This window comes from Sesamum indicum, linkage group LG11 (assembly GCF_000512975.1).
Source record: "Sesamum indicum cultivar Zhongzhi No. 13 linkage group LG11, S_indicum_v1.0, whole genome shotgun sequence".
Taxonomy (NCBI): Eukaryota; Viridiplantae; Streptophyta; class Magnoliopsida; order Lamiales; family Pedaliaceae; genus Sesamum; species Sesamum indicum.
The window spans coordinates 13,144,479-13,169,415 of NC_026155.1; the positions used below are offsets into that span (position 1 = coordinate 13,144,479).

At 37.0% G+C, this 24,937-nt stretch overlaps 5 protein-coding genes across 5 annotated transcripts; 4 read left to right on the forward strand and 1 right to left on the reverse strand.

Annotated features, from left to right (window-relative positions):
- LOC105174358 (UDP-glycosyltransferase 86A1-like) lies at positions 753–2,916 on the forward strand. The gene is made up of 2 exons (XM_011096436.2): positions 753–1,361; positions 1,893–2,916. Exons 1-2 carry the CDS (start codon positions 812–814, stop codon positions 2,828–2,830), a joined length of 1,488 nt encoding a protein of 495 aa, XP_011094738.1. The 5' UTR covers positions 753–811; the 3' UTR covers positions 2,831–2,916.
- On the forward strand, positions 4,640–6,528 carry LOC105174359 (UDP-glycosyltransferase 86A1-like). The gene is made up of 3 exons (XM_011096437.1): positions 4,640–4,874; positions 5,622–5,761; positions 5,830–6,528. The coding sequence occupies exons 1-3, from the start codon at positions 4,640–4,642 to the stop codon at positions 6,526–6,528; spliced, it is 1,074 nt and encodes a 357-aa protein (XP_011094739.1).
- LOC105174360 (UDP-glycosyltransferase 86A1-like) lies at positions 8,180–10,554 on the forward strand. Its single transcript, XM_011096438.2, has 2 exons — positions 8,180–8,772; positions 9,539–10,554. The coding sequence occupies exons 1-2, from the start codon at positions 8,223–8,225 to the stop codon at positions 10,447–10,449; spliced, it is 1,461 nt and encodes a 486-aa protein (XP_011094740.1). The 5' UTR covers positions 8,180–8,222; the 3' UTR covers positions 10,450–10,554.
- LOC105174282 (cell division cycle protein 48 homolog) lies at positions 12,648–17,038 on the forward strand. The gene is made up of 9 exons (XM_011096326.2): positions 12,648–12,806; positions 12,952–13,117; positions 13,782–14,010; positions 14,405–15,171; positions 15,267–15,488; positions 15,570–15,641; positions 15,757–16,038; positions 16,127–16,486; positions 16,564–17,038. Exons 1-9 carry the CDS (start codon positions 12,778–12,780, stop codon positions 16,855–16,857), a joined length of 2,421 nt encoding a protein of 806 aa, XP_011094628.1. The 5' UTR covers positions 12,648–12,777; the 3' UTR covers positions 16,858–17,038.
- Positions 21,736–24,005, reverse strand: LOC105174283 (high affinity nitrate transporter 2.4-like). The gene is made up of 3 exons (XM_011096328.2): positions 23,043–24,005; positions 22,685–22,800; positions 21,736–22,588 (listed from the first exon to the last, which is right to left on the reverse strand). Exons 1-3 carry the CDS (start codon positions 23,856–23,858, stop codon positions 21,931–21,933), a joined length of 1,590 nt encoding a protein of 529 aa, XP_011094630.1. The 5' UTR covers positions 23,859–24,005; the 3' UTR covers positions 21,736–21,930.

A 24,937-nucleotide genomic window follows, 5' to 3' on the forward strand; every position in this document is an offset into this window, starting at 1 on the left:
AGGAAAGCATAAAAAAAAATTTGGCGTATGGTTAGGGAGAATAGACGAAACAAAGTAAAATTTGATGTATATGAAATTTCTTTAAAATCTAAATTTGTTTCCATTGGAAATTGAAATCAAAGTGAACGTATAAGGCCAAAAAAATAAATAATATATATATATTTTATTTTTATTTATTTTAGTACTCATATATATAATTTTCTTCTAGTCCTTTTTTTCTTTTCCTACTAATAATACCCTAATATAATTTTAGAGAAAAGATAATCATATAAAAAATACTATTTTCTTATTTGATGAATATTTTTATTACTAATATTTTTAAATTTTTAGTAATTTAAAATTATTTCAGTATAATATTAACTTGTTTATTTTCTGATACAAAATAAAAAGAAATGCATAATTAGTAAAATTTTAAAAATTAGTCTTTCTTTCTCATTTAATTTGTTCGTACCAAAAAAAAGAAAAAATATTTGAGGAATTTAGTCAAATTTCATTCATACGAAACAACTTAATCAAAACTAAAATTTTTCCACTCCCTTCGTTCTGTTATTGAGCCAAACGAATCTTAAATAAATGAATTGCTATTCCACACGGAACTACAAAGTAATGGGAGATGTCTTTTTCCATTTGAAATTGAAACCTTTTGGCATGCCAAACTAATCAACCAATACTTCAAACACGCGGGGTACTGTCCAAGTTAAAGAAAGTGACGTGGATGTGATATATTTTTATTGGAAACCTTATCAAAGTTCAAAAAGGAACTTAGGATAAGAGTAGACGGGTCATTCTTGAGTTGGATATTCAGACAAAAATGGGTGAGAAATTTGCAGTGAAGCCACATGCAATCATGATTTCAGTGCCTTATCAGGGTCACGCCAACCCATTTACCCATCTCGCGATCAAGCTAGCTTCAAAGGGCTTTACCATCACTTTTGTTCATACCCAAGATGCTCACCATAGAATATCCAAATCCTACCAGAAGCTTAACAGCACAAGTAGTAGTGACGAGGTCGATATCTTCTCGGAAGCTCGTGATTCGGGCCTTGACATACGTTACACGACCATCGCTGATGGTTTTCCTCTCGAATTCGACAGAGACCAAAACGTCAACGAGTACTGGGAGTCTATACTTCATGATTTTCCATCTCGTGTCGATGAGTTTATTGGGAATTTGATTGAGTCGTTTGATCCGGAGTTGTTGCCGTTCTTGGTTGCTGATGCTATTTATCCATGGCCTGCAACAATTGCGAAGAAGTACAACCTAGTAAATGTCTCCTTCTGGACAGGGCCAGCGGCAGTGTTGGCCATTAATTATTATTTCTTCGATCATCTTAGAGCAAATGGACATTTTCCACCTACAGGTGTGTCTTTTCATCTCCCGAATTTCCCCTGCCTTTTCCCTCTAGTGAAAAATGAAATCAAAATAGTGAAAATAGAAAGTGAAAAACAAAAATATATGTGTTAAAGATATTGTTAATATTTGGATTTATTTTTGGAGATAATATAAAATAAGTATGCTATATTTGATGTTATTTAGTGGGATACAAAAACTACTATTTATTGTCAAATCATGTCTCTTTTATATATATATATATATGAGTATGTATATAATTTTTTTAATTGTAAGGTTTATAATTAGTGTAGACTTATTTTGTCAAAAAATAAATGAGATAATGTTTCAAAACATTTCAAAATACTACCAAAACTTTCAAAACAAATCAAGACAAGCATTGTCCATATTTTAACCCATCTCAGAGATGGTTCAAAAATGAAACCAAACAGTATGTTTAGATCTTGAACTTTAAATTCCAAAACATTGTTACTATTTATTATATCACAATAATCCGACCATATATATATATATATATATATATATATTTAATGATTACCAGATGATCCCTTGTACTCCATTGATTACATTCCTGGAGTTGAATCGATTAGTAGCAAGGACTTGATGCCGTATCTTCGAGAAGCGGACACCACAACAATCGTTCACAAGGTTCTTCTGAGGGTATTCGAGGAGGTTAAGAAGGCAGATTTCATCTTACACAACACACTACAAGAACTAGAACAGCACACTCTATCAACCCTGAACCAAAAACAGCCAACATATGCAATAGGGCCTGTCAGCTTTTCTCCTGACTGTATCAAAACCCGCGTTTCCAAGAGCCTGCTCTTTGAAATAGATTGCTCCAAATGGCTTGGATCAAAGCCTCCCAGCTCAGTCTTGTATGTCTCATTTGGTAGCAATGTTCCGACCAATAAGCAGGTAATTGAAGCGATAGCTCAAGGACTTCTCCTCAGTGAAGTAAGTTTTATTTGGGTAATTCGTCCCAAGATTGTCCGTTCCATTGATGACAACAAAAATGTTTTACCAGCTGGATTTGAGGATAATTTAAAGGATAAAGGGTTGGTTGTCCCCTGGTGCGATCAAAATGCTGTTTTTTCCAATCCAGCAGTTGGAGGATTTTTGACGCACTGTGGATGGAATTCAATATTGGAGAGCATGTGGTACGGTATTCCGCTGATTTGTTATCCGATAATGTATGATCAGCCTACTAACCGAAAATTGGTGGTTGATGATTGGAAAATTGGAGTTAATCTCTGTGATGGTGTTTCGGTAGATGGGGCAGAAATAGCTTTGAAGATTAAGCAGCTAATGTGTGAAAAAACATCGATTGGCATCAGGAATGAGATAATGAAATTCAGAAGCGTACTGCATGATGCTTTGTCTGAGGAGGGATCGTCCAACAGAAACTTTGATCAATTTATCCAGGACTTAAGACATAAAATGCATGTTGGGAAAGAGAATGTATCATCAACAATCTAGTTGTTTTTTAAGAATTGACAAAATGTCTGAACTACATATTTTGACATTTAGAAATATCATGATGTCGGAATATAACGCAAGTTAAACAACTAAAAAGATCATAATTGGATTTTTCTATTCAACTTTTGGAAATGAATCACTGTTTTATATTTATTTATGTTGCTATTTTTCTTTCAATTAAATATTAATACTAGCTAGTATGAGTTTAGTAAAATATGTATTTGTAGGAAATAAATAAATGTACATGTATTATACAGGAGAGCGGGTGGCGATGACATTAAGGGGAAGGGCTAGTGGCGGGGGAGAGGGCCGCAATCCAACAAAAGAACAAAGAGGAAATGTGGGGATTGAGAAAGAAGATGAAAAATTAAAAAATATATTATTATTCTAAATATTATATTAGTATATTAAATATTATTTAAAAATTACTTAAAGACAAAGAAGGACGAGTGCATTACGCTACTTACCGTTTTCGAATCTTTCTCTTTATTAAAAAAAGGATATGGGAATAATATAATTTTTTTTTCACGTATCATTTTTTTTTTTTACTCATTTTTTCATTCACAAAAAATAAATTACACTTACATAATGTATTTGATATATCATGGGCACAACCAAAACTGGTGGCCCCTTCAAATTGATTAAATTAACCCCACGGCTGGAGATGGTCCAGAAGCATACATTTAACGCTTTGAAAATCTTTGACCAAATGAATCGCAATTCCAAGTGGTGGGATGTTTCGTTTTACATTGGAAACATTTTGGTACGTCAATAAATAAGAAATTTTATTTGAATTTAGTTTGATTAAATCAAATAATAATAAATTAAATATAGTATATTTAGTGTAGTTGATTATGTTTCTTAAATTTTATATTAATAACATAATAAATGTATTATATTTATCATATAATTAATTTATAGGGTAAATTATACTTACTCGGTGTTTAAAAAATTATAAACATCCCCTCAAATGAAAAATAATTATGTAACCCCTAAAAACTGAGGTGGATATTACTATTTTATTCTTATTAAAAAATTTTTAAAAAAATAAAAATTATATATTTAAAAGATTGTAAAGAATATATAAGATTATAATTTATAATTCAAATGGGCATTTTGATGAGTCCACCACAAAAATTGTTTAGAAACCTAGCGGAATATGGGTTCGTTGTTGGACGGAAGTTAAATTGAGGGAGTTATTTTATAATTTTTTAAATAATAAAAAAGTATTTATAATTATACCAAATTTTTGAGGAAGTGATTATAATTTACTCTTAATTCATATTTTGCTAAAATCGGTTTGAATTAAAAATCCCGTTACCCAGTCGGCCAATACATCAAACCCGCCGGCATTCTCTAAGTGAACGAAAGTGACGTCCGTGAGATGTTTTTATTGGATTATTTACCTCTATAATCATTGGAGATATTACAATTCCAAGGGAGCTTAGGACAGTAGTTGATCGGCCTATCTTGAGTTCGATCATCCAGAGAAAAATGGGGGAGAAATGTACCTTGAAGCCACATGCAATCATGATTTCAGTCCCTTACCAAGGTCACGCCAACCCGTTTACCCATCTCGCAATCAAGCTAGCTTCAAAGGGCTTTACCATCACTTTTGTTCATACTGAAGATGCTCACCATCGAATATCCAAATCCTACCAGGAGCGTAACAGCACAAGTAGTAGCAACGAGGTCGATATCTTCTCTGAAGCTCGTGATTCGGGCCTTGACATACATTACACGACCATCTCCGATGGTTTTCCTTTGGAATTCGACAGAGTCAATAACATCGACGAGTACTGAGAGTCTATGTTGCATGATTTTCCATCTCGTGTCGATGAATTTATTGGCAATTTGATCGAGTCGTCTGATCCGTCGTTGGTGCCGTTCTTGGTTGCTGATATTGTTTATTCATGGGCTGCAACAATTGCCAAGAAGTACAACCTAGTGAACGTGTCATTCTGGCCAGCACCAGCCTTGGTGTTTGCTATTAATAATTATTACTACGACCATCTAAGTACAAATGGTCATTTTCCACGTACAGGTATGTCTTTTTATTATCCCGAATCTGCCCAGCTTTGCCTTCTTGCATTTCCCATTTCATCTATCTTACACATGACGTCAACCATCTTGAAAAATTTTAAGTGGTCTAGAACCAAAACCATTGTAATTATTTTATTTGTCCCGACAATATATAATATATCTTCATTGGGTTAATTCCAATTTATAGTAAAAAAACTCCAGGTAAAGAAAAAATAAATAAATTATTTCTTTATATGTTTTAAAATAAAATAAAACACACCTCACATATATATATAGTGGGTTACATGCACATTTTTTTTTTCTTATTTTTGATTTGAAACGTTATTTATGTTGTGATTTAAAATTTTGAATCTTGATTTCAACTTCATAAACAAATTTAACTAATAGATCAATTGTGTAAATTTTATTTAATTCAAATTAACAATTTGAAAGGGAGGGTGGTGGGCAGCAGCGGCGCGGCATCACTGAAGGGAGGGAGAGCGACGACTAAGAAACAAGATTAAAAAAAATATACCTAATTACATTTTTATATATAAATATTAATATATTAAATATATATACTATATTATTATTTAAAAATCTTGCAGACGGGCGCTCGTATTACACCACTGGCTATACAAGGGTATTTTGTTTTATTTCAGAAAACATCAAAGAGTAATTTGCAAAAAAAATTTCCACATGGTATTTTTGCAGATTTCCTATATCACAACCATATAAATTGTATTTTGCCATCTTGGATGATTATCAGATGATCTCGTGTACTCGATTGATTACATTCCTGGAGTTGAGTCGATCAGTAACAAGGACTTGATGCCGTATCTTCATGAAGTGGACACCACAACAGTCACTCACAAGATTCTTATCAAGGCATTTGAGGAGGATAAGAAGGCAGATTTCATCTTACACAACACAGTGCAAGAACTAGAACTCTACACTCTATCCTGAACGAAAAACAGCCAACATATGCAATAGGTCCTGTCAATTTGTCCTCTGAGTGTATCAAAACCCGTGTGCCCAAGAGCCTGCTCTTTGAAGTAGACTGCTCCAAATGGCTCGAATCAAAGCCTCCCGGCTCAGTCTTGTATGTCTCATTTGGTAGCATTGTTCAGACCAATAAGCAGATAATTGAAGCGATAGCTCAAGGACTTCTCCTTAGTGAAGTAAGTTTTGTTTGGGCAATTCGCCCCAAGATTGTTAGCTCGATTGATGACAGTGAAAATGTTTTACCAGCTGGATTTGAGGATAATATTAAGGATAAAGGGTTGATTGTCCCCTGGTGCAATCAAAATGCCGTCCTCTCCGATCCAGCAGTTGGAGGATTTCTGACACACTGCGGGTGGAATTCAATATTGGAAAGTATGTCATGTGGTGTTCCAATGATTTGTTATCCGGTAATGTATGATCAGCCTACTAACCGAAAATTGGTGGTTGATGATTGGAAGATTGGAGTTAATCTCTGTGATGGCATATCGATTAATGGGGCAGAAGTAGCATCAAAGATTAAGCAGCTAATGTGCGAAAAAACATCAGTTGACATCAGGAATGAGATGATGAAACTCAGGAGCATACTGCATGATGCGTTGGCTGAGGAGGGATCGTCCAATAGAAATTTTGATCAATTTATCCAGGACTTAAAACATAAAATGCATGTTTAGAAAGAGAATGTATCATCAGAAATCTAGATGTTCTTGTGGAATTGAAAAAATGTCAGAATACATACTTTGACAACACGAAATATAATATTGTGTGTATTATATTATTGTTACAAGTCCTTTTTGTTCACCAAAGTTGTAGGAGTTGGTATATCATTGTTCTAAAAGTGAGTCAAATTTTTGCAATGATAATCACTATAAAAGTATATGAGAAGGTGGCTGATGAGTATACATGAGAAATGCCCAAAATACCCTTCATTAAGGGCATTTAAGCCTTTTCATCTTGGATTCGCGTCTTTTGTATCGGTAGGGTCGGAGCGGACTCGACCCGAATCCAGCTACCCACTTGAAGACCCCGGCAACGATAACCGTCCGATCAGAGACATAAGCTAGCAAGATAAGGCCACGTGGCCCATTCAACAGTATCCAGCTAAACCTTATAAATACCCCAAGACCCACATTTCGAGGTAATTAAATGCTTAAACACTTCGATCTACACATTTAATCGTATACTTTTTCCTCGATCAACCTAACTTGAGCGTCGGAGGATCGTTGTCGGGGACGTGCCCGACGAGCTCATTTAATTGTCCTATTCTCAGGAACCCAAACACTTGATCTTGGTGGAGTTAGTCAATTGTTGTGAGGTCGCTCATTCCATATCACTGATTTCGAGCAAGATCAGTGGCAATCCGACTAAAGAACAAAGAGGAAATGTTGGGATTGGGAAAGAAGATGAAAAATTAAAAAATATATTATTATTCTAAATATTATATTAGTATATATTATATTTTAAATATTATTTAAAAATTACTTAAAAAAACAAAGAAGAGACGTGTGCATTACACTACTGACCATATTCAGGTCTTTCTCTTTAATAAATAAAAAGATATAGGAATAATTTAATATATTTTCTTCACATATCAATTTTTACTATTTTTTCTATAACAAAAATAAATTTCACTTACGTAATGTATTTGATATATCATAGGCACAACCAAAACCGGTGTCCCCTTCAAATTAATCAAATTAACCCCACTCCTAGAGATGGTCCAGAACATTTAACGCAAATTAATCAAATTAACCCCACTCCTAGAGATGGTCCAGAAGCATACATTTAACGCTTTGAAAATCTGTGACCATATGAATCCCAATTCAATACGGCACTACCAAGTGGTGGGATGTTTCGTTTTACATTGGAAACATTTTGGTAGCTTGATAAATAAAAATTTTTATTTGAATTTAGTTCGATTAAATCAAATTAATTACAAATTAAATATAGTATATTTAGTGTAATTGATTATTTTTCTTAAATTTTATATTAATAACATAATAAATGTATTATATTTGTCATATAGTTAATTCATAGGGTAAATTACAACTACCTTCTTTAAAGTTTGACATAATTATGAATATCTTTTTTTTGTTTGAAAAATTATTAATTATGCCGAACTTCAGGAAAAGTTGCTGTAATTTACCCTTTAACTCATATTCTGCTAAAGTCACTTTCAATTAAAACTTCCCGTTGCCCAGTCGACCAATACGTCAAACCCGGCGGCATCTGTAAGTGAACGAAAGTGACGTCCATGAGATGTTTCATTGGATTATTTACCTTTATAATCATAGGAGATATTACAATTCCAAGGGAACTTAGGATAGTAGTCGATGGGCCTATCTTGAGTTCGATCATCCAGAGAAAAATGGGGGAGAAATATGCCGTGAAGCTACATGCTATCATGATTGCAGTCCCTTACCAAGGTCACGCCAACCCATTTACCCATCTCGCAATCAAGCTAGCTTCAAAGGGCTTTACCATCACTTTTGTTCATACTGAAGATGCTCACCATCGAATATCCAAATCCTACCAGAAGCGTAACAGCACAAGTAATAGCAACGAGGTTGATATCTTCTCTGAAGCTCGTGATTCGGGCCTTGATATACGTTACACGACCATCTCCGATGGCTTTCCTTTGGAATTCGACAGAATCCATAACATCGACGAGTACTGGGAGTCTATGTTCCATGATTTTCCATCTCGTGTCGATGAATTTATTGGGAATTTGATCGAGTCGTCTGACCCGTCGTTGGTGCCGTTCCTGGTTGCTGATACTGTTTATTCATGGCCTGCAACGATTGCCAAGAAGTACAACCTAGTGAACGTCTCATTCTGGACAGAGCCAGCCTTGGTATTTGCTATTAGTAATTATTACTTCGACCTTCTAAGTACAAATGGTCATTTCCCACGTACAGGTGTGTCTTTTTATTATCCCGAATCTGCCCAGCTTTCCCTTCTTGCATTTCCCATTTCATCTATCTTATATATGACGTCAACCATCTTGAAAAATTTTAGGTGGTCTTGAAATTTAAATTCCCAAACAATTGTAATTATTTTTCCCGACAATATATAATATATCTTCATTGGGTTAATTCCAATTTACAGCAAAAAAAACTCCAAGTAAGAAACAAAGAAAAAAGAAAATAAAGTAAATTATCTTTTTATATTTTTTAAAATAAAATAAAAATACACCTAACACATATAGTGTGGGTTACATGCGCATTTTTATTTCTTATTTTTTATTTGAAATGTTATCTATGTTCTGATTTCAAAACTTGAATCTTGATTTCAACCTCAAAACAAATTTAATTAATAGATCAATTGTGTAAATTTTATTTAATTCAAATCAACAATTTGAAAGGGAGGGTGGTGATAGGGGGGCGACAGCGGCGCCGCAGCACTGAAGGGAGGGAGAGCGACGACTGAACAAGATGAAAAAAGTATGTCTATATAATTATATTTTTATTAATATATATATATACATAAGATTTTATTATTTAAAAATTTTGCACAAATGCCGGGGGCACTCGTATTACACCACTGGTTATGGGATGGTATTTTGCTTTATTTCAAAAAACATAAAAGAGTAATTTACAAAAAAAAATTTCATGTGGAATTTTTGCATATTTCCTATATCACAACTAGATAAATTGTATTTTCGACATCTTTGATGATTATCAGATGATCCCTTGTACTCCATTGATTACATTCCTGGAGTTGAGTTGATTAGTAACAAGGACTTGATGCCGTATCTTCATGAAGTTGACACCACAACAGTCACTCACAAGATTCTTATCAAGGCATTTGAGGAGGTTAAGAAGGCAGATTTCATCTTACACAACACAGTGCAAGAACTAGAACTCTACACTCTATCTATCCTGAACCAAAAACAACCAACATATGCAATAGGTCCTGTCAATTTGTCCTCTGAGTGTATCAAAACCCGTGTATCCAAGAGCCTATTCTTTGAAATAGACTGCTCCAAATGGCTCGAATCAAAGCCTCCCGGCTCAGTCTTGTATGTCTCATTTGGTAGCATTGTTCAGACCAATAAGCAGATAATTGAAGCGATAGCTCAAGGACTTCTCCTTAGTGAAGTAAGTTTTATTTGGGCAATTCGCCCCAAGATTGTTAGCTCCACTGATGACAATGAAAATGTTTTACCAGATGGATTTGAGGATAATATTAAGGATAAAGGGTTAATTGTCCCCTGGTGCAATCAAAATGCCGTCCTCTCCAATCCAGCAGTTGGAGGATTTCTAACACACTGCGGGTGGAATTCAATATTGGAAAGCATGTCATGTGGTGTTCCAATGATTTGTTATCCGATAATGTATGATCAGCCCACTAACCGAAAATTGGTGGTTGATAATTGGAAGATTGGAGTTAATCTCTGTGATGGCGTATCTGTTAATGGGGCAGAAGTAGCATCGAAGATTAAGCAGCTAATGTGCGAAAAAACATCAGTTGGCATCAGGAATGAGATGATGAAATTCAGGAGCATACTGCATGATGCGTTGGCTGAGGAGGGATCGTCCAACCGAAATTTTGATCAATTTATCCAGGATTTAAGACATAAAATGCATGCTTAGAAGGAGAATGTATCATCAGAAATTCAGATGTTCTTGTGGAATTGAGAAAATGTCGGAATTACATATTTTGACATCTAGGAATATAATGTTGTCTGTATTATATTATTGTTACTAGTCCTTTTTGTTCACCAAAGTTGTAGGAGTATTGGTATTTCATTGTTCTAAAAGTGAGTCAATTTTCTGTAACGATAATCACCATAACAATCATATATATTGGTCTATAGTTTGGATTAATTGATGTAACTTGTTCGACACTGAGAGATTTATGATGCAATTCCAATAAGAAATTTGACTCTCAAGTTGCTAAGCATAATAATGAGACAGGATTACCAATCAAATCTCAGTTAAAAAAACATCAATGTGCTTATACATACACATCATGCAAAAACATTCAATTGCTTCTTTAATGTTAATATATATTATACTTCAGATAGATATTTCTATAATTAATCACCGCATTTATATTTATATATGTGATTAATATAATCTATTAGGATAAGCTACTTAAATAACACATGAATATATATGAAGAATAGTCTATATTTAAACATTTTTTATTTAGTATACATTTATTTCCAAATTATATTCATGCATATATACAAAACATGTTAGAATCATGTGTCCAACACTCAATCCATTTGTCCATCTCGATATCAAGCTAGCTTCAAAGGACTTTGCCTTCACTTTTCTTGATACTGGATATGCCCACCAAAATTATTGTAACTACCACCAATAGTACTAGTCAAGCATATCTCTTCCTCTGAAGCCCGCAATTCTGGTCTTATACATTAAAATCCCGGAAGGTTTTGCTCTGAAATTCGACAGGATTCATAACATGTGGTTGAGCTCGGGGAGTCACTGTTGCATGATTTTTCATCTTGAGTCGATGAACTCGTATCTATCATTCTATTGGTTGCTGATACACTTTGTTCATAGACCAGAAACCATTGCCAAGAAGTACAACCTAGTGAATATTGTCTCAAGAGCCTGCGTTCTGAAATAAACTGTACCAAATGGCTTGGCTCCAAGCCTCCCGGGTCAGTCTTGTATGTCTCATTTGGTAGCTTCGTTCAAACCAATAAGCAGGTAATTGGTGCAATAGCTCAAGGACTTCTCCTAAGTGAAGTAAGCTTTATTTGGGCAATCTGGCCCAAGATTGTTGGCTCCATCGACGACAACACAAATATTTTACTAGTTGAATTTGAGGATAATATTAAGGCAAGAGGGTTGATTCATGGTGCAATCAAAACGCTGTCCTTTCCAATCCAGCAATCAAAGGAATTTTGATACACTGTGGTTGAAATTCGATACTGGAAAGCATAGGGTACGGTGTTCCAATGATTTGTGATTCGATATAGTATGATCAGCTCCCAATCGAAAACTATTGGTTGATGATTGGAAGATAGGGTTAATCTTTATGATGGCATATCCATTAACCGGGACGAAGTTGGTTTGAAGAGTGGAGAAACATGGGATGAAATCATAGAAACAGTGATTGCATGTTTTGACATCAAAGAATGCTATCTTTACCAACGGCATCGTACAGGATTTCTGTCCCTTTAAGTTGTAAGGGTGTTTATGTTTAATTATGCTGTAATAGAATTCAATGTTGCAATGATTTTATGTCAACTTGTTTGAGAATTAAGGGATTCATGTTTGAGTTTCAAGTTGCGAAGAATATTAATGAGACAGGATTACAAGCAAAGCCCAAGTGAACTTTTAATAGCTCACCGCAACTTGATTTTTGGGCTCTTTTTTGCAAGTCTTTGCCCATCTACATACTTTACACTTCAGCCTTGCTTTTTGAACCCAAAAGTAGACTACTCTGTTTTCAAGAATGAAAATTTTGAAACTGTATCCCAGAATACTCACTTGAACAATCAAAATAAGTATTCCATTGCTTTTATATTCACTCTAAATTAAATGTAGGACAATAGTAATAAATAATAATGTTTTTAGATAATGACAGAGAATTGGATAATCTAAATACCCACGCAAAATTTCTTACTTCAAATCAAATTTGATGAGTAACAACTAATCATATAATATATTTATTGTGTAATTATTAAAATATACATTAAATATTTTCCAAAAGTCCACAAAGACCTGACGTGTAGTCCACCTGGCTCAAGCAACAGTCGAGAAAAAGCATCAAAGTTACACGAGTAGTTTTTAAATTTTACCTTTCTTTCCTAACAAGAAACAGAGCCCATCTTCTCTATATATTTGATACTTCTCACCCCTAATTCCCAGATCTCTCATTCACATTCCTCAATACATTCATCACGCCAAAACCTTAACCAAGATTGTTTCTCTCAATCCGACACCATGAGCAATCAAGCAGAATCCTCTGATGCGTAAGTATTCCCACACATGTTCGGATCTCTGTAACTTTTTTCTCTCGATATGCACATACATGATTGTCCATCTTGAATGACATTCTTGTTTTTTTCTATTGGTATTTTATGTTACTTTTTGTGGGTTTTCTTTTCTAATGTGTAGTAAGGGTACGAAGAGGGATTTTAGTACAGCGATTCTGGAGAGGAAAAAGGCGCCGAATCGGCTGGTGGTGGATGAGGCTGTCAATGATGATAATTCCGTGGTGTGTCTTCACCCTGAAACTATGGAAAAGCTCCAGCTTTTCCGCGGCGACACTATCTTAATCAAGGTTTTGTTTTTTTCTTCCCCATCTTTTTAATGAGTTCTTGTGTTCCACTGATACGTGGGTTTGTTTCCCTTTAATGTATTTTACTTGAATGTTTATTTTAACGGCGGTTCGAATTGGGGCGATGTTATGGGGTTTCAAGATTTATGGGGTTTACAATGTGGGTTCAATCAGAATTAGTTTTAAAAGTAAGATCACTTGGTTTTTTGATATATATGGTTACCTTTGGATATAGTTGTTTTATGATGTGGGATTTTTTTTCCTTCCCCTAATTACATTGAGTGCAAGTTATCAGTTTGTGCAAGAGTTACGGATTTAAATTATAGCCATGGCGACGCCTATATGTAAGACTGAATAGGAGATATTGTTGAAGAACTTTTGAATTATGAAACAGGATTTGGATCCTCTGATGGATGGGACTTTTACCTCTGGTAATTTGGAGTTCTAGTTAAGTGTTTACATGCGAGAATGTAATTTATATCACTATATTGATCGTCATTTTTTTCCTGTGTGCATTATGTGTCAGTAACAAAACTTTCTTCATTAGTTCCTATATTTGTACAAATTTAAGAACCTGATGTTGTTGGTTTGATTGCTTGGAAATTCATATGTTGGTAGTAAAATTTTCACGTTTATGTTGGCTTATGAGTTATTCTTTTGCTTGTAGGGTAAGAAAAGAAAGGATACAGTATGCATTGCCCTTGCTGATGATACATGTGATGAACCAAAGATTCGAATGAACAAGGTTGTTAGAAACAACCTCAGGGTTAGGCTCGGAGATGTGGTTTCTGTGCATCAATGTGCTGATGTGAAGTATGGGAAGCGTGTGCACATTCTTCCTGTGGATGACACAGTTGAAGGTGTTACTGGAAATCTCTTTGATGCTTACCTGAAGCGTAAGTCCTTGACACATAATGCATTTTTAGTCATCTAGTTCTTATTCTGCTTCGACTGATTAATATTTTTTATGTGTTCCGCATTTGCATAATACTATCAGCACTTGTCTTTTTCTGTTTCAATCAGACTTACTATATTCCTAATTGACTGAAAGTAGAGAAATTATGCTCCCCTGCTAGAGATGTAGTGATAAGTTAACTGCATGGAATAGTTTCTCCGCTGAAGCCATTAGATACGCTCAGTGGTTGACAGCTTTGATTTCCTTATTTGATTGTATATTGGAATTCTGCCGGATTTTCCTGCTTGATGGAAGTGTCATTGAGGAAAAGATTAAAGAACATTTCAGTACTGTAAATTCTTCTGGGTGCTAAATGTTTCCTTTTCCTTTTTCAGCATATTTCCTTGAGGCATACCGTCCAGTAAGGAAAGGGGACCTGTTTCTTGTTAGGGGAGGAATGAGAAGTGTAGAGTTCAAGGTTATTGAGACTGATCCTGCCGAGTATTGTGTTGTTGCCCCTGACACTGAGATCTTCTGTGAGGGGGAACCCATTAAAAGGGAGGACGAGGATCGGTTGGATGAGGTTGGCTATGATGATGTTGGTGGTGTTCGCAAACAGATGGCTCAGATTCGTGAGTTGGTAGAGCTGCCACTTAGGCACCCACAACTTTTCAAATCAATTGGGGTCAAGCCTCCAAAAGGAATATTGCTTTACGGACCTCCAGGATCTGGAAAGACCTTAATTGCCAGAGCAGTGGCCAATGAGACTGGTGCCTTTTTCTTCTGTATCAATGGGCCAGAAATTATGTCAAAATTGGCAGGAGAAAGTGAAAGCAATCTGAGGAAGGCATTTGAAGAAGCTGAGAAAAATGCACCATCCATCATATTCATTGATGAAATTGATTCAATTGCTCCAAAGAGAGAGAAAACTAATGGAGAGGTTGAGAGGAGAATTGTTTCCCAACTCTTGACATTGATGGATGGACTGAAAGCCCGTGCCCATATTATTGTAATTGGTGCTACAAACCGTCCCAATAGCATTGACCCTGCCTTAAGAAGGTTTGGTAGATTTGACAGGGAAATAGACATTGGTGTTCCTGATGAAGTTGGGCGTCTTGAGGTTCTCCGTATCCATACAAAAAACATGAAGCTTGCTGATGAAGTAAGCTAGAATGTCTCAGCCTCTTTTGAGTTAATTGGGCTCATACTTTATAGAAGATTTTGTAATGCCAATCAAACTGCCGGATGATTTTGCAGGTTGATTTGGAAAGTATTGCCAAGAACACACATGGATTTGTCGGTGCTGACTTAGCTGCTCTTTGTACCGAGGCTGCCCTTCAGTGCATCAGGGAGAAGATGGATGTGATTGACTTGGAAGACGATTCCATTGATGCAGAGATACTGAACTCCATGGCTGTCACCAATGAGCACTTCCAGACTGCTCTTGGAATAAGCAATCCCTCTGCCCTGCGTGAAACTGTAAGTTTGCTTATCGAATTTCTCCTTGTTTTCTGATTTTTAATTCATTCTGATTGGGATCTGATAATGTGTCATCTATAGGTTGTTGAAGTGCCCAATGTTAGCTGGGAAGATATTGGAGGCCTTGAGAATGTCAAGCGTGAACTGCAAGAGGTATCTATACTTCTCAATGTTGATGTTTTTTGCTGCCAACCTTTTTACGTGTGCATTTTGCAAAGTCTTGATATTCTCTTCAAACTCATGTTTTTGATGTGTTGTCATGATGTAGACTGTTCAATATCCAGTGGAACATCCTGAGAAGTTTGAAAAGTTTGGTATGTCACCTTCCAAGGGGGTTCTTTTCTACGGTCCTCCTGGATGTGGAAAAACTTTACTAGCCAAGGCTATTGCCAATGAATGTCAAGCAAACTTTATCAGCGTCAAGGGTCCTGAACTGTTAACTATGTGGTTTGGAGAGAGTGAAGCAAATGTTAGAGAGATTTTTGACAAGGCTCGCCAATCTGCCCCTTGTGTCCTATTTTTTGATGAATTGGACTCCATTGCAACTCAGGTTTGTTTTACAATCTGGATATGTACTAATTGAGACGAACAGGATTCTTTTTCCTAGCTTACAATACATTGACTATCTCTTCTTGCAGAGAGGAAGCAGTGTAGGAGATGCCGGTGGTGCTGCTGACAGAGTACTTAATCAGCTTCTGACAGAAATGGATGGCATGAACGCGAAGAAAACTGTTTTCATTATCGGTGCCACCAACAGGCCTGATATAATTGATCCTGCACTTCTCCGTCCTGGTCGTCTTGATCAGTTGATTTACATCCCTCTCCCTGATGAGGACTCACGGCTTCAGATCTTCAAGGCATGCTTGAGAAAGTCGCCTGTCTCCAAAGACGTAGACCTTAGAGCCCTTGCTAAATACACACAAGGTTTCAGTGGTGCTGACATTACAGAAATATGCCAACGTGCGTGCAAATATGCTATCAGAGAGAACATTGAAAAAGTAAGTACCGTCTATTTTAGGGCGTTGTATACTTTTGCAGAATCAAAACTCTAAACACTGAGTTTTGTCTTTCTCAGGATATTGAGAGGGAGAGGAGAAGAAGAGAGAATCCTGAGGCAATGGAGGAAGACGTTGAAGACGAGGTAGCTGAGATTAAGGCTGCTCATTTTGAGGAATCAATGAAGTATGCTCGGAGGAGTGTCAGTGATGCTGACATTCGCAAGTACCAGGCATTTGCTCAGACGTTGCAGCAATCAAGGGGGTTTGGTTCTGAATTCCGGTTTAATGAGAACAGTAGCGCTGCTACCGGAGCTGATCCCTTTGCAGCTCCTGCTGCCGCAGCAGCCGAGGATGATGACCTGTATAGTTAGGTTGTCTACATCTCCCCGTGTTAATTGCTTTCCTTATGCCCCTGGATTTATTTCATTCAATTGCCCTGAAAGGAGGGGCAGGATTGATCTGTGGGAAAGATTTCACCTGTATTTTAAGTTCTAATTACTCGAAGGTCCCGGAAAAGATTACAATGAAGAATTAAATTATTGATGGATCCTTCATCGTTTTCAAATTAAATAAATATTTAAGAATGAAGGCAAGTTTACTAAACACACAGATCATAATTCAAATAAAACAGAGAATTCATATCGGCCTACAAATCCTGTACAGCATTTACTGCAGGGACCTACCTCCTCCTCCTCCCCCGTTTGGAAGCAAGTGGCAACAAATATTGATTTATGAATACGCCCTAAGTGGCTCATGATATTTAGAGGGCCCCCTGTTTTTATGTCAAAGCCACAGAGATAGTGGTACAATGCTGCAAAACTTGCCATAATTTGGAAGTCATCACATCACATCACATGCTTCTTTTACCCTCAATTGCAACATCATATCTTATATCACTACACACATGAAACGATAGGACCTTAAAAGCTGGATATATATATATATATATACACACATCATAATAACCCACTCAACTTTATGAGAACTATACAAAGGACCTCTGATTTCTCAAAGGGTAGAGAGAGCAGTGAGCACCACCTTTAAGTGAAATAGTACTGGTAATTAATTTGAAGCTTGTGAGGATATGATTGCACGTGTTATCCTTTCACCTTTGTTCCTCTTCCCTTCCAACTTCCCACATATTAATTTTCATATATACATATCAACCTGTGAGGAGGGAATTAACAGCAACTATATAATGATGCCTGGGGATTCGTCGTACACCTACTGCCCCCCCGCCCGGCATGTCTTTTCTATGGATTCGAGCTGTCGGCTACCCTTCTCCAATTTCTCCTCCTTCACCTTCACTTTTTCTTCAAATTCTTGAAGCATTTTGGGACTCAATTTCAGCCTTTTTATATTATTATAGTTCTTTACATGTCGATTTCATGATGTGCGGTTTCATAAGTTAATATGTCAAGTATTTAAGACATAATTGAGCTTTTAAGAAAAAAAATTATGCAAAACAAATTCGGCTGAATCAAATCAAGTGTGATGCACTTGTTATGTTACTGGTCATTTTTTTAAAATGTACATCAATCATACGACAAGTGTATTACAGTTATTATATAATTAGTTCAAATCCAACCAAATCCAATCTGAATTATAATTTCCAAGCTCTTAATTACTATGACAAACTAAGTTGTGCAGTTTGAAGCTTTGCTTTTCTTTCACACCATTAATAATTCCGGGGTACGTTGCGCTCAACAAACACGGCTAACACTTGAGTTGATCGAGAGATGGCGTTCTCCACTTAATTATGGCTCTTGATGGTTTAATTAGTTTGCTAATTTGTTCTCATAATTGACGACCGGTTTAGATATTAGTTCTTCTATATAAACAACGTAGTACTATACTCTGAATGTAATCAATATTAGTATTTTTCTTGCATATTCAACTGGAGATTATTACATTCTATGCGTTGGTTCGTCGGTCATGTATTCAAGTGGATTATCAATTGCAGACATACATATATCAGCATAAATTCCCGTACTTTGGTTCAAACGATCCACATTAATTAATCCACTTGAGAAATAATCAAATGCTTGAAATGAAATCTTAAAAATTAATTAACATCAAGTACGAACTTCTCCAGATAACATCTAAGCGTGAAGCAAACTATACATAACACATACGTAAGTACTATCAAATATAAGCTTGGATTGGAGGGCTGTGAATGTGATGATCTCTCAATTACAGCTCATTTCTTGTCATGCCAGCACACAAGCATCACAATACAACGCCAAAGAATGTAAACTTTGGTCTGCTGCTGCTTCGCCAAGTGCCCGCATTTTTCCCCCAAACATCTGCACGAAACACTCACCCGCCGCCCGCACTCTTCACTTTCACCCATCAACTACTGATTTCACTTGCTACGTACAACTCTTTGATCATATATGGGCAGAGGGGGTGGAGTGGAGGAGCTGCTAACTGCAGCTGCAGCTGCAGCTGCCCGGTGTATATTTTAAATGGCTGGAAAGAGGAAATCTAGGACAAGTACGAATTGGGGATCACTGGCAATGAGCTATAACTGAGGGGGGATATATATATGCCTTTGATTCTTTGATAGACAAGAGTATGTGGGACTGCCCCGTTTTATTTTGGTAATTGCTTACGATAGTGAATTATATGAGGCGTATCGTTTTAGTCCAGTGGTTAAGATTGGAATTTTCAGGAGTTTGAATTTCATTGAACGTGTACAGGTATCTTACAGTAATTATGTAATTATCATTTTTAAAAAAAGAAAACATACATAGGTTGGTTTTTTTTTTCCCATTTTTTCCCTCCCACACAATTGAGTTTGTGAGGCAATATATGGTTTTCAATTTGCATTTTTGCGATAAGAAATAAGTAATGGTTGATTATTCAGTTTGTGTTGATAATTTCACATGGAATGTGGAAGGTCCAGTCGCTGTCTGTTCATTGTTCTTGAAAAAGATGTTGATGTGTTCCTAAGTTTGGAAATAAACTGAAGACTCGGCAATCCCTGACTGATAATGACCTGCTTTTTTACTTTCCGCTGGAGATGGTTTATGGGAAAATTGTATTTACTTTGAGCAAAATAGGACTAAAAAAAGGAAACAGTTTGAGAAATAATGTGGTTTGATGGATACCAAATTGATTTTAGAAATTTGAGTTTATGGGTTCAAGTTCCATTGAACGTGTGTGTATTTGTCTTATTTTATGTGAATTATTATAATTTGTTATTATTTTTAGTCATATTAATGCATTAACTGAATAAATGTAATTTATCATAATTTGTTATTATTTTTAATCATATTAATGCATTTATTGAATAGATGTAATTTATTACTAATTTTAGTCGTATTGATATATTAATTGAATCGCTGAAATATTTAAAAGAAAAATATCTTTGGAAATATGATCAAAAGCGAATGCTGATAAAATTGAATTTCGGTAATGATTTTGATATTGCGTGTTAGCTCACTAATTAATCAAAAGAATATTTTCCAATCCTAAGTATGAGATAATTTTGATTATTCCTTGTGCTTTCTGCTCAATTGGCCGAAAATTATTTTCTGGAGAGAGGTGAAAATTTTGTATGAATCGAGTTGAAAATTAACAGTATAAAGTGTCAATCATATTGCATCAGTATAATATAAATTCCATAGTTAATATGTAAATCATATTAATCTTGCATGTTAGTTAAAAATGTTAGTAGGAATGTACTTATCTTGCATGTTGATGGAAAAATTAGAGCAGTCTTGTTTTCTTATTACCTCTTCTCTCTAAACTTTCTGGAGTCCACCTGAATCCAATCGAGTTTCCATCATTGGTGTTTTCATTGAAGAAGCCATGGTCGGACTCATGATCTTCTCAATGAATTCAAACTGCAATCGTCGCAGCAACTAGCACAACAATTGAAGGACGAACGAGTTGCTAACCAGCGTCATGAGAAACTAATAGTGGCGATGGCCGATTGACACTCCCAAATCTCAAGCAGACAACCTCAATTGGCCCCTAAGATTTCGACTTCCTTAAACCACTATGCCTCATCAAACTTCCACCTTGGTACCTCCTCCAATAACATCGTATCTCCACCATTGCAAGACACCGCTACAGGATCCCAATCGGTACTCAACCTCAAGCCACCAAAAATCCATTTGCCCGCCTTTGATGGCATCGACCCACTTGATTGGCTTTTCTAAGCTGAACAATATCATACATACTATCATGTTTCGGCAGAGCACCGGTTACAAGCAACTCCATTTTATATGGAGCGAGAAGTACTGCACTGGCTCAAGTGAATGTATGATCAGAACCTTCAAATTCCCACATGGGGAGAATTTACTCGCGCTTTGAGCTACAGTTTTGACCAACCTCTTATGACAATCACCAAGCTGCACCTTTTTAGCTCAGCAACTATCTTGGACTATTAGTCTACATTTTTGCCGCTTTGCAATCAAGTTCTGCATCTCAATCCTGAAACCATATTGAATTGCTTTCTTTGTGGATTGCGCGACAACATTCAATAAGAGCTAGCCATCCTGTGGCCCCCGAGCATATCCCAAGCCATACGTTTGGCGAAATTGGTGGAAGTTAAACTGCAAGGACCAGAGCGACTCCGAACCAATCTTTAGCTCTTCTCCGTCTCCATTACAACCACGACCATTCCCACCAAAATTTCCAACCCGATTCCTATTCATCGTCTTACTACTGCAGAAATACAACCACATTGAGGCAAAGGCCTCTGTTTTAATTGCGAAGACAAATTCCAACCAGGTAACCGATGCACGACTCCACAATACCTTGCTCTATTAACTGAAGGGTCAAACCCGTCTACTAATCAATACATTTTACCCGCTCCATCTTGAGATGTCATCCGGTGCTGATCAACTTTCTGAACACCGCCTACTAGATAAAATCACAAAGCAGACGAGCACCCTTCAACTTTCAACAAGCCAAAGCCCTTCAATAGGCCTTGCGGACAAGGCCTTAAATGAGCTGGGAATGATGATGTGTTTGTTTAGCAGTTGTTTTAATTTTGAGGATAGTTTTATTTTGGCTTGATTTCAGTTACTTTATTAGTTCTACATAATCGCAGTTATTAGAGTTAGTGGAGTTGGAGTTCAATTATATTGTCAGTTAAGAATGTTAGTAGGAATGTACTTATCTTGCATGTTGATGTTGCATCAATTTTGTTTTCTTATTATCTTTTCTCTCTAATTTTTTAGAGTCCACCCAACTCGAATGGGGTTTCCACCCGATAGAAATTGGTGTGAAATCGAACTTTTATGAGCCTTTTGAGTTTTTCTTGTTAATCAAAACATTTTGATGAAAGTGTTTTGCAAACCTAGCGATCTGTACGTTATCTGTTTGTTTGCATATTCATGAGCTATTTTTTGTTTCAACACATAATTATAGAGTAGCACTCACGATCACAACGATAAGCTTACACGAGAAATTATTTCCAATATCCTTTTTCAGGCAGAGGCCGGCATGGAATCAGGAGGCGTCGTCACCGCAACAACCCGGCGGCCCCTCTCGGAGCGGCTGTTCTCTGCAAACTTCAGACTTCCCTGATGCAGACCCCTTTCCTTCTCTTCCTTGTTCCACTCCTTCCCATAGTAATACTCCTCGCTCCACCTCTCACTCGGCGGCAGAAACATGCTTCCCCACTGCGGAAAATGCACCAAAGCCACTGGCGTTGTGCACGCAACGATCATAATTCCCATCAGACTCAGCCCCGTCGCCGTTGAGTATTTTGAGCTCGTGAAGAACAGAAGTTGCGTCAGGCCAGCCCCGAAGTTGCCTCCGGCGCCGGTTAGACCGGAGATGACGCCGAGGGATCTCCGGGAGATAAAGGGGATGATGCCGAAGGTGGCGCCGCAAGCGGCTTGTGCGCCGATTGAGAAGAGGATCATTGATGTGACGGCAAGTGGGAGTGTGTTGGCTCGGCCTAGGCAAATGCAAAATACTCCGCCAAGTGTTTGGAGAATCCAGAGGTTCCACAGCCTGCCCCTCATGCCAAACCGCCGTGCAGCCATATCGGACATAAGCCCGCCGGCGGGTCGGGACACTATGTTGGCCATACCGAACGTGGCTGCTATCGTGCCGGCTGTGTGAAGATTGAGATCAAATCTGGAAATAAATTACATGTTGAAGTCAATTATAGATATAGGTCATTGGAAATTAAGCAATATGAAAAGAACTTAGTCATGTAGCATTAATACAAACCTGTCAAAAAAATACTCGGCGATGACGTTATCCGTGGTTAATTCGACGCCCAGGGACATTCCATACAGGAGAACAAATATCCATGTTCTGTAGTTTGTAATGGCGTACCAAAGTACCTGAGCACAAATAATCTCTCAAATGGAATCTCTACACTTCTCATTTAAGCCAATTATAAGATAGAATATTAATTTTGAGAATTTAAAAAGGGTTTCTCGAGAAGGTCCTAATTGTTCCTCCTTTAACATATGGCTTTTGATATTTAATGTTAAGCAACTCAAAGTTTTATATTTATGCGTGACAGGGCTCAAAGGGCTTAAATTGTGATTATTAATGGAAACTTATAAATGAAATTAATGACCTTGGAAAATTTATCTTTGGGAACGTCTCCTTGCTTCTGCAGTGTTCCAAGATTTCCATCCGGAAGATCTTGTCCCAGGCCTAAAACCAAGAAGCCCATGATCACATGCATCCATCCAGGCACGAAAAACGCAATCCTCCAGGCAGTAAATGGCGTAGCTCCCGCTCTCTTGATCCCCTCATAAAGCAGCGGCATCAGCAGCTGAGTCGCCCCTCCTCCCATATTCCCCCACCCGGCGGCAGTCCCATTAACCAGCCCTATAATCTTACCATTAAACATAGTGCTCATCCAGAACTGGCATGAAACAAACGTCGCCAGAGAGAACCCAATCATGAACCTGACAGCCACATATCCCCCTGCCGATGATACAAATGACATGCAAAACACTGTTGGGGCCGACAGCATGATCAAGAACGCGCACCCATATCTCGGGCCCAACAAATCACAGGCCGCTCCCATCACTAGCCTTGAGAAAATGCTGCCTGAAACGGAGGCTATGCCCGCATTCCCAATATCTCGTTTTGTCAGGTTCAGGTTGTCGCGGATGATGGGAACGAGGGGGGCAGCTGCAAAAGTGGAGACGAAGCAGGTAAAGAAAGAAATCCAGGAGAGGTGGAAAGCTCTCATGTGCGGATTTGCAAAAGAATAAATCTTGAAAACTGTGGCCTTGTGTTCAGAATCAACTGGTAGTGCAAATTGAGCTGTTGAATCAGTGGGGACTGTTTGATCTCTGGCCGCGGAGAAGGCGAAGCTTTGTTCTTTGCCAGTTACTCCGTGCATGGAACTTCCCGGTGACCCGATTCCCCTTTCAGCCATGTTAAGCGAACTTGCTAATTTCTGTTCGTATGTGTATCAAAGGAAACAAATGAAGGGTTCGAAAATTATTCAAGATTTTACCCCATATATATAATAAAATTGGGAAAATTTTAAGCGGTCCGAGTGATATGAGGTATGTGCACAATATTTTTGTGAAAAAGAGATACAAAAATATCTCCAATATTTTTTAAAATAAAGCAAAAATTTCAAAGATGGTGTGTAATGCACGCACTTTGAGTATGATTTTGTTCTAAAAATAAAATATTATTTTATATATATAAATATATATGTATAATAATAATATATTTATAATATTATATATTAAAATAAATAAATAAAACCTAACCCCCTCCACCGCCACCGCCTCCCACCGCCTCGAGTGCAGGACCTCCTTCCTCTTTCTCGTCCATCGCCCCCCACCACTGAGGCCGTAGGACCCTCTTCCCCTTCCCCATCCTCTTTCGCCCCCCTCAGTTTCCCTGTCGCTCCCCCTCTTCCTTTGCCCACCCCTTTCCCCACTACCGTCCCCCTCTCCCGTTCACTTCGCCTTCCCATCCCCTGCCCTCCTTTTCTCATCCACATTACCGCCTCTCTACCTCCAACCATCCATCGCCTTCATTGCACCTCCGCTCTCGCTCTCTCTCTCTCTCTACATAAATATATTAAATATATATTTCATACAAATATACCATTTCAAATCTATACCGTTGATCCAAATTAAATAAAGTCAAGACCATTGATCTATTAGTTAAATTGGATTTTAAATACAAAATCCAACAATTTTTAGATAAGGAAATAAATGTGATTTTATATTTTTTTTTATAAAAAAAGTATATGTAACACATCAAATCATGTGAGGGTGTATTTTACTCATTTATATATGACATGGGGTAAAAGTTAAAATACAAATGAAGGTAGTCATATCTAATCCAGTCCTTAATTTGGTAAAGAACAATTTGTTGAATGAAACCATTTTTCTCCCTGTCCATTTATTGCTTACGTGACATCTATATAACCAACAAAGTTTTTGGGATGTGTATAATTGTTTTATGTGCTTGTTTTTAGCTTGTGTTTGTTGA

What these genes read in the sequence shown, in the direction of transcription:
- LOC105174282 (XM_011096326.2), top strand. Translation starts at nt 12,778, where the DNA reads ATGAGCAATCAAGCAGAATCCTCTGATGC. An exon ending in CTTTGATGCTTACCTGAAGC is followed by an intron (nt 14,011 to 14,404) that starts GTAAGTCCTTGA and finishes TTCCTTTTTCAG; the next exon opens with CATATTTCCTTGAGGCATAC. An exon ending in TCAGAGAGAACATTGAAAAA is followed by an intron (nt 16,487 to 16,563) that starts GTAAGTACCGTC and finishes TGTCTTTCTCAG; the next exon opens with GATATTGAGAGGGAGAGGAG.
- LOC105174359 (XM_011096437.1), top strand. Translation starts at nt 4,640, where the DNA reads ATGTTGCATGATTTTCCATCTCGTGTCGATGAATTTATTGGCAATTTG. An exon ending in TGGTCATTTTCCACGTACAG is followed by an intron (nt 4,875 to 5,621) that starts GTATGTCTTTTT and finishes GATGATTATCAG; the next exon opens with ATGATCTCGTGTACTCGATT. An exon ending in CATTTGAGGAGGATAAGAAG is followed by an intron (nt 5,762 to 5,829) that starts GCAGATTTCATC and finishes AACGAAAAACAG; the next exon opens with CCAACATATGCAATAGGTCC.
- LOC105174360 (XM_011096438.2), top strand. Translation starts at nt 8,223, where the DNA reads ATGGGGGAGAAATATGCCGTGAAGCTACATGCTATCATGATTGCAGTC. An exon ending in TGGTCATTTCCCACGTACAG is followed by an intron (nt 8,773 to 9,538) that starts GTGTGTCTTTTT and finishes GATGATTATCAG; the next exon opens with ATGATCCCTTGTACTCCATT.
- LOC105174283 (XM_011096328.2), bottom strand. Translation starts at nt 23,858, where the DNA reads ATGGCTGAAAGGGGAATCGGGTCACCGGGAAGTTCCATGCACGGAGTA. An exon ending in CCAAAGATAAATTTTCCAAG is followed by an intron (nt 22,801 to 23,042) that starts GTCATTAATTTC and finishes ATTTGTGCTCAG; the next exon opens with GTACTTTGGTACGCCATTAC. An exon ending in GCCGAGTATTTTTTTGACAG is followed by an intron (nt 22,589 to 22,684) that starts GTTTGTATTAAT and finishes ATTTATTTCCAG; the next exon opens with ATTTGATCTCAATCTTCACA.
- LOC105174358 (XM_011096436.2), top strand. Translation starts at nt 812, where the DNA reads ATGGGTGAGAAATTTGCAGTGAAGCCACATGCAATCATGATTTCAGTG. An exon ending in TGGACATTTTCCACCTACAG is followed by an intron (nt 1,362 to 1,892) that starts GTGTGTCTTTTC and finishes AATGATTACCAG; the next exon opens with ATGATCCCTTGTACTCCATT.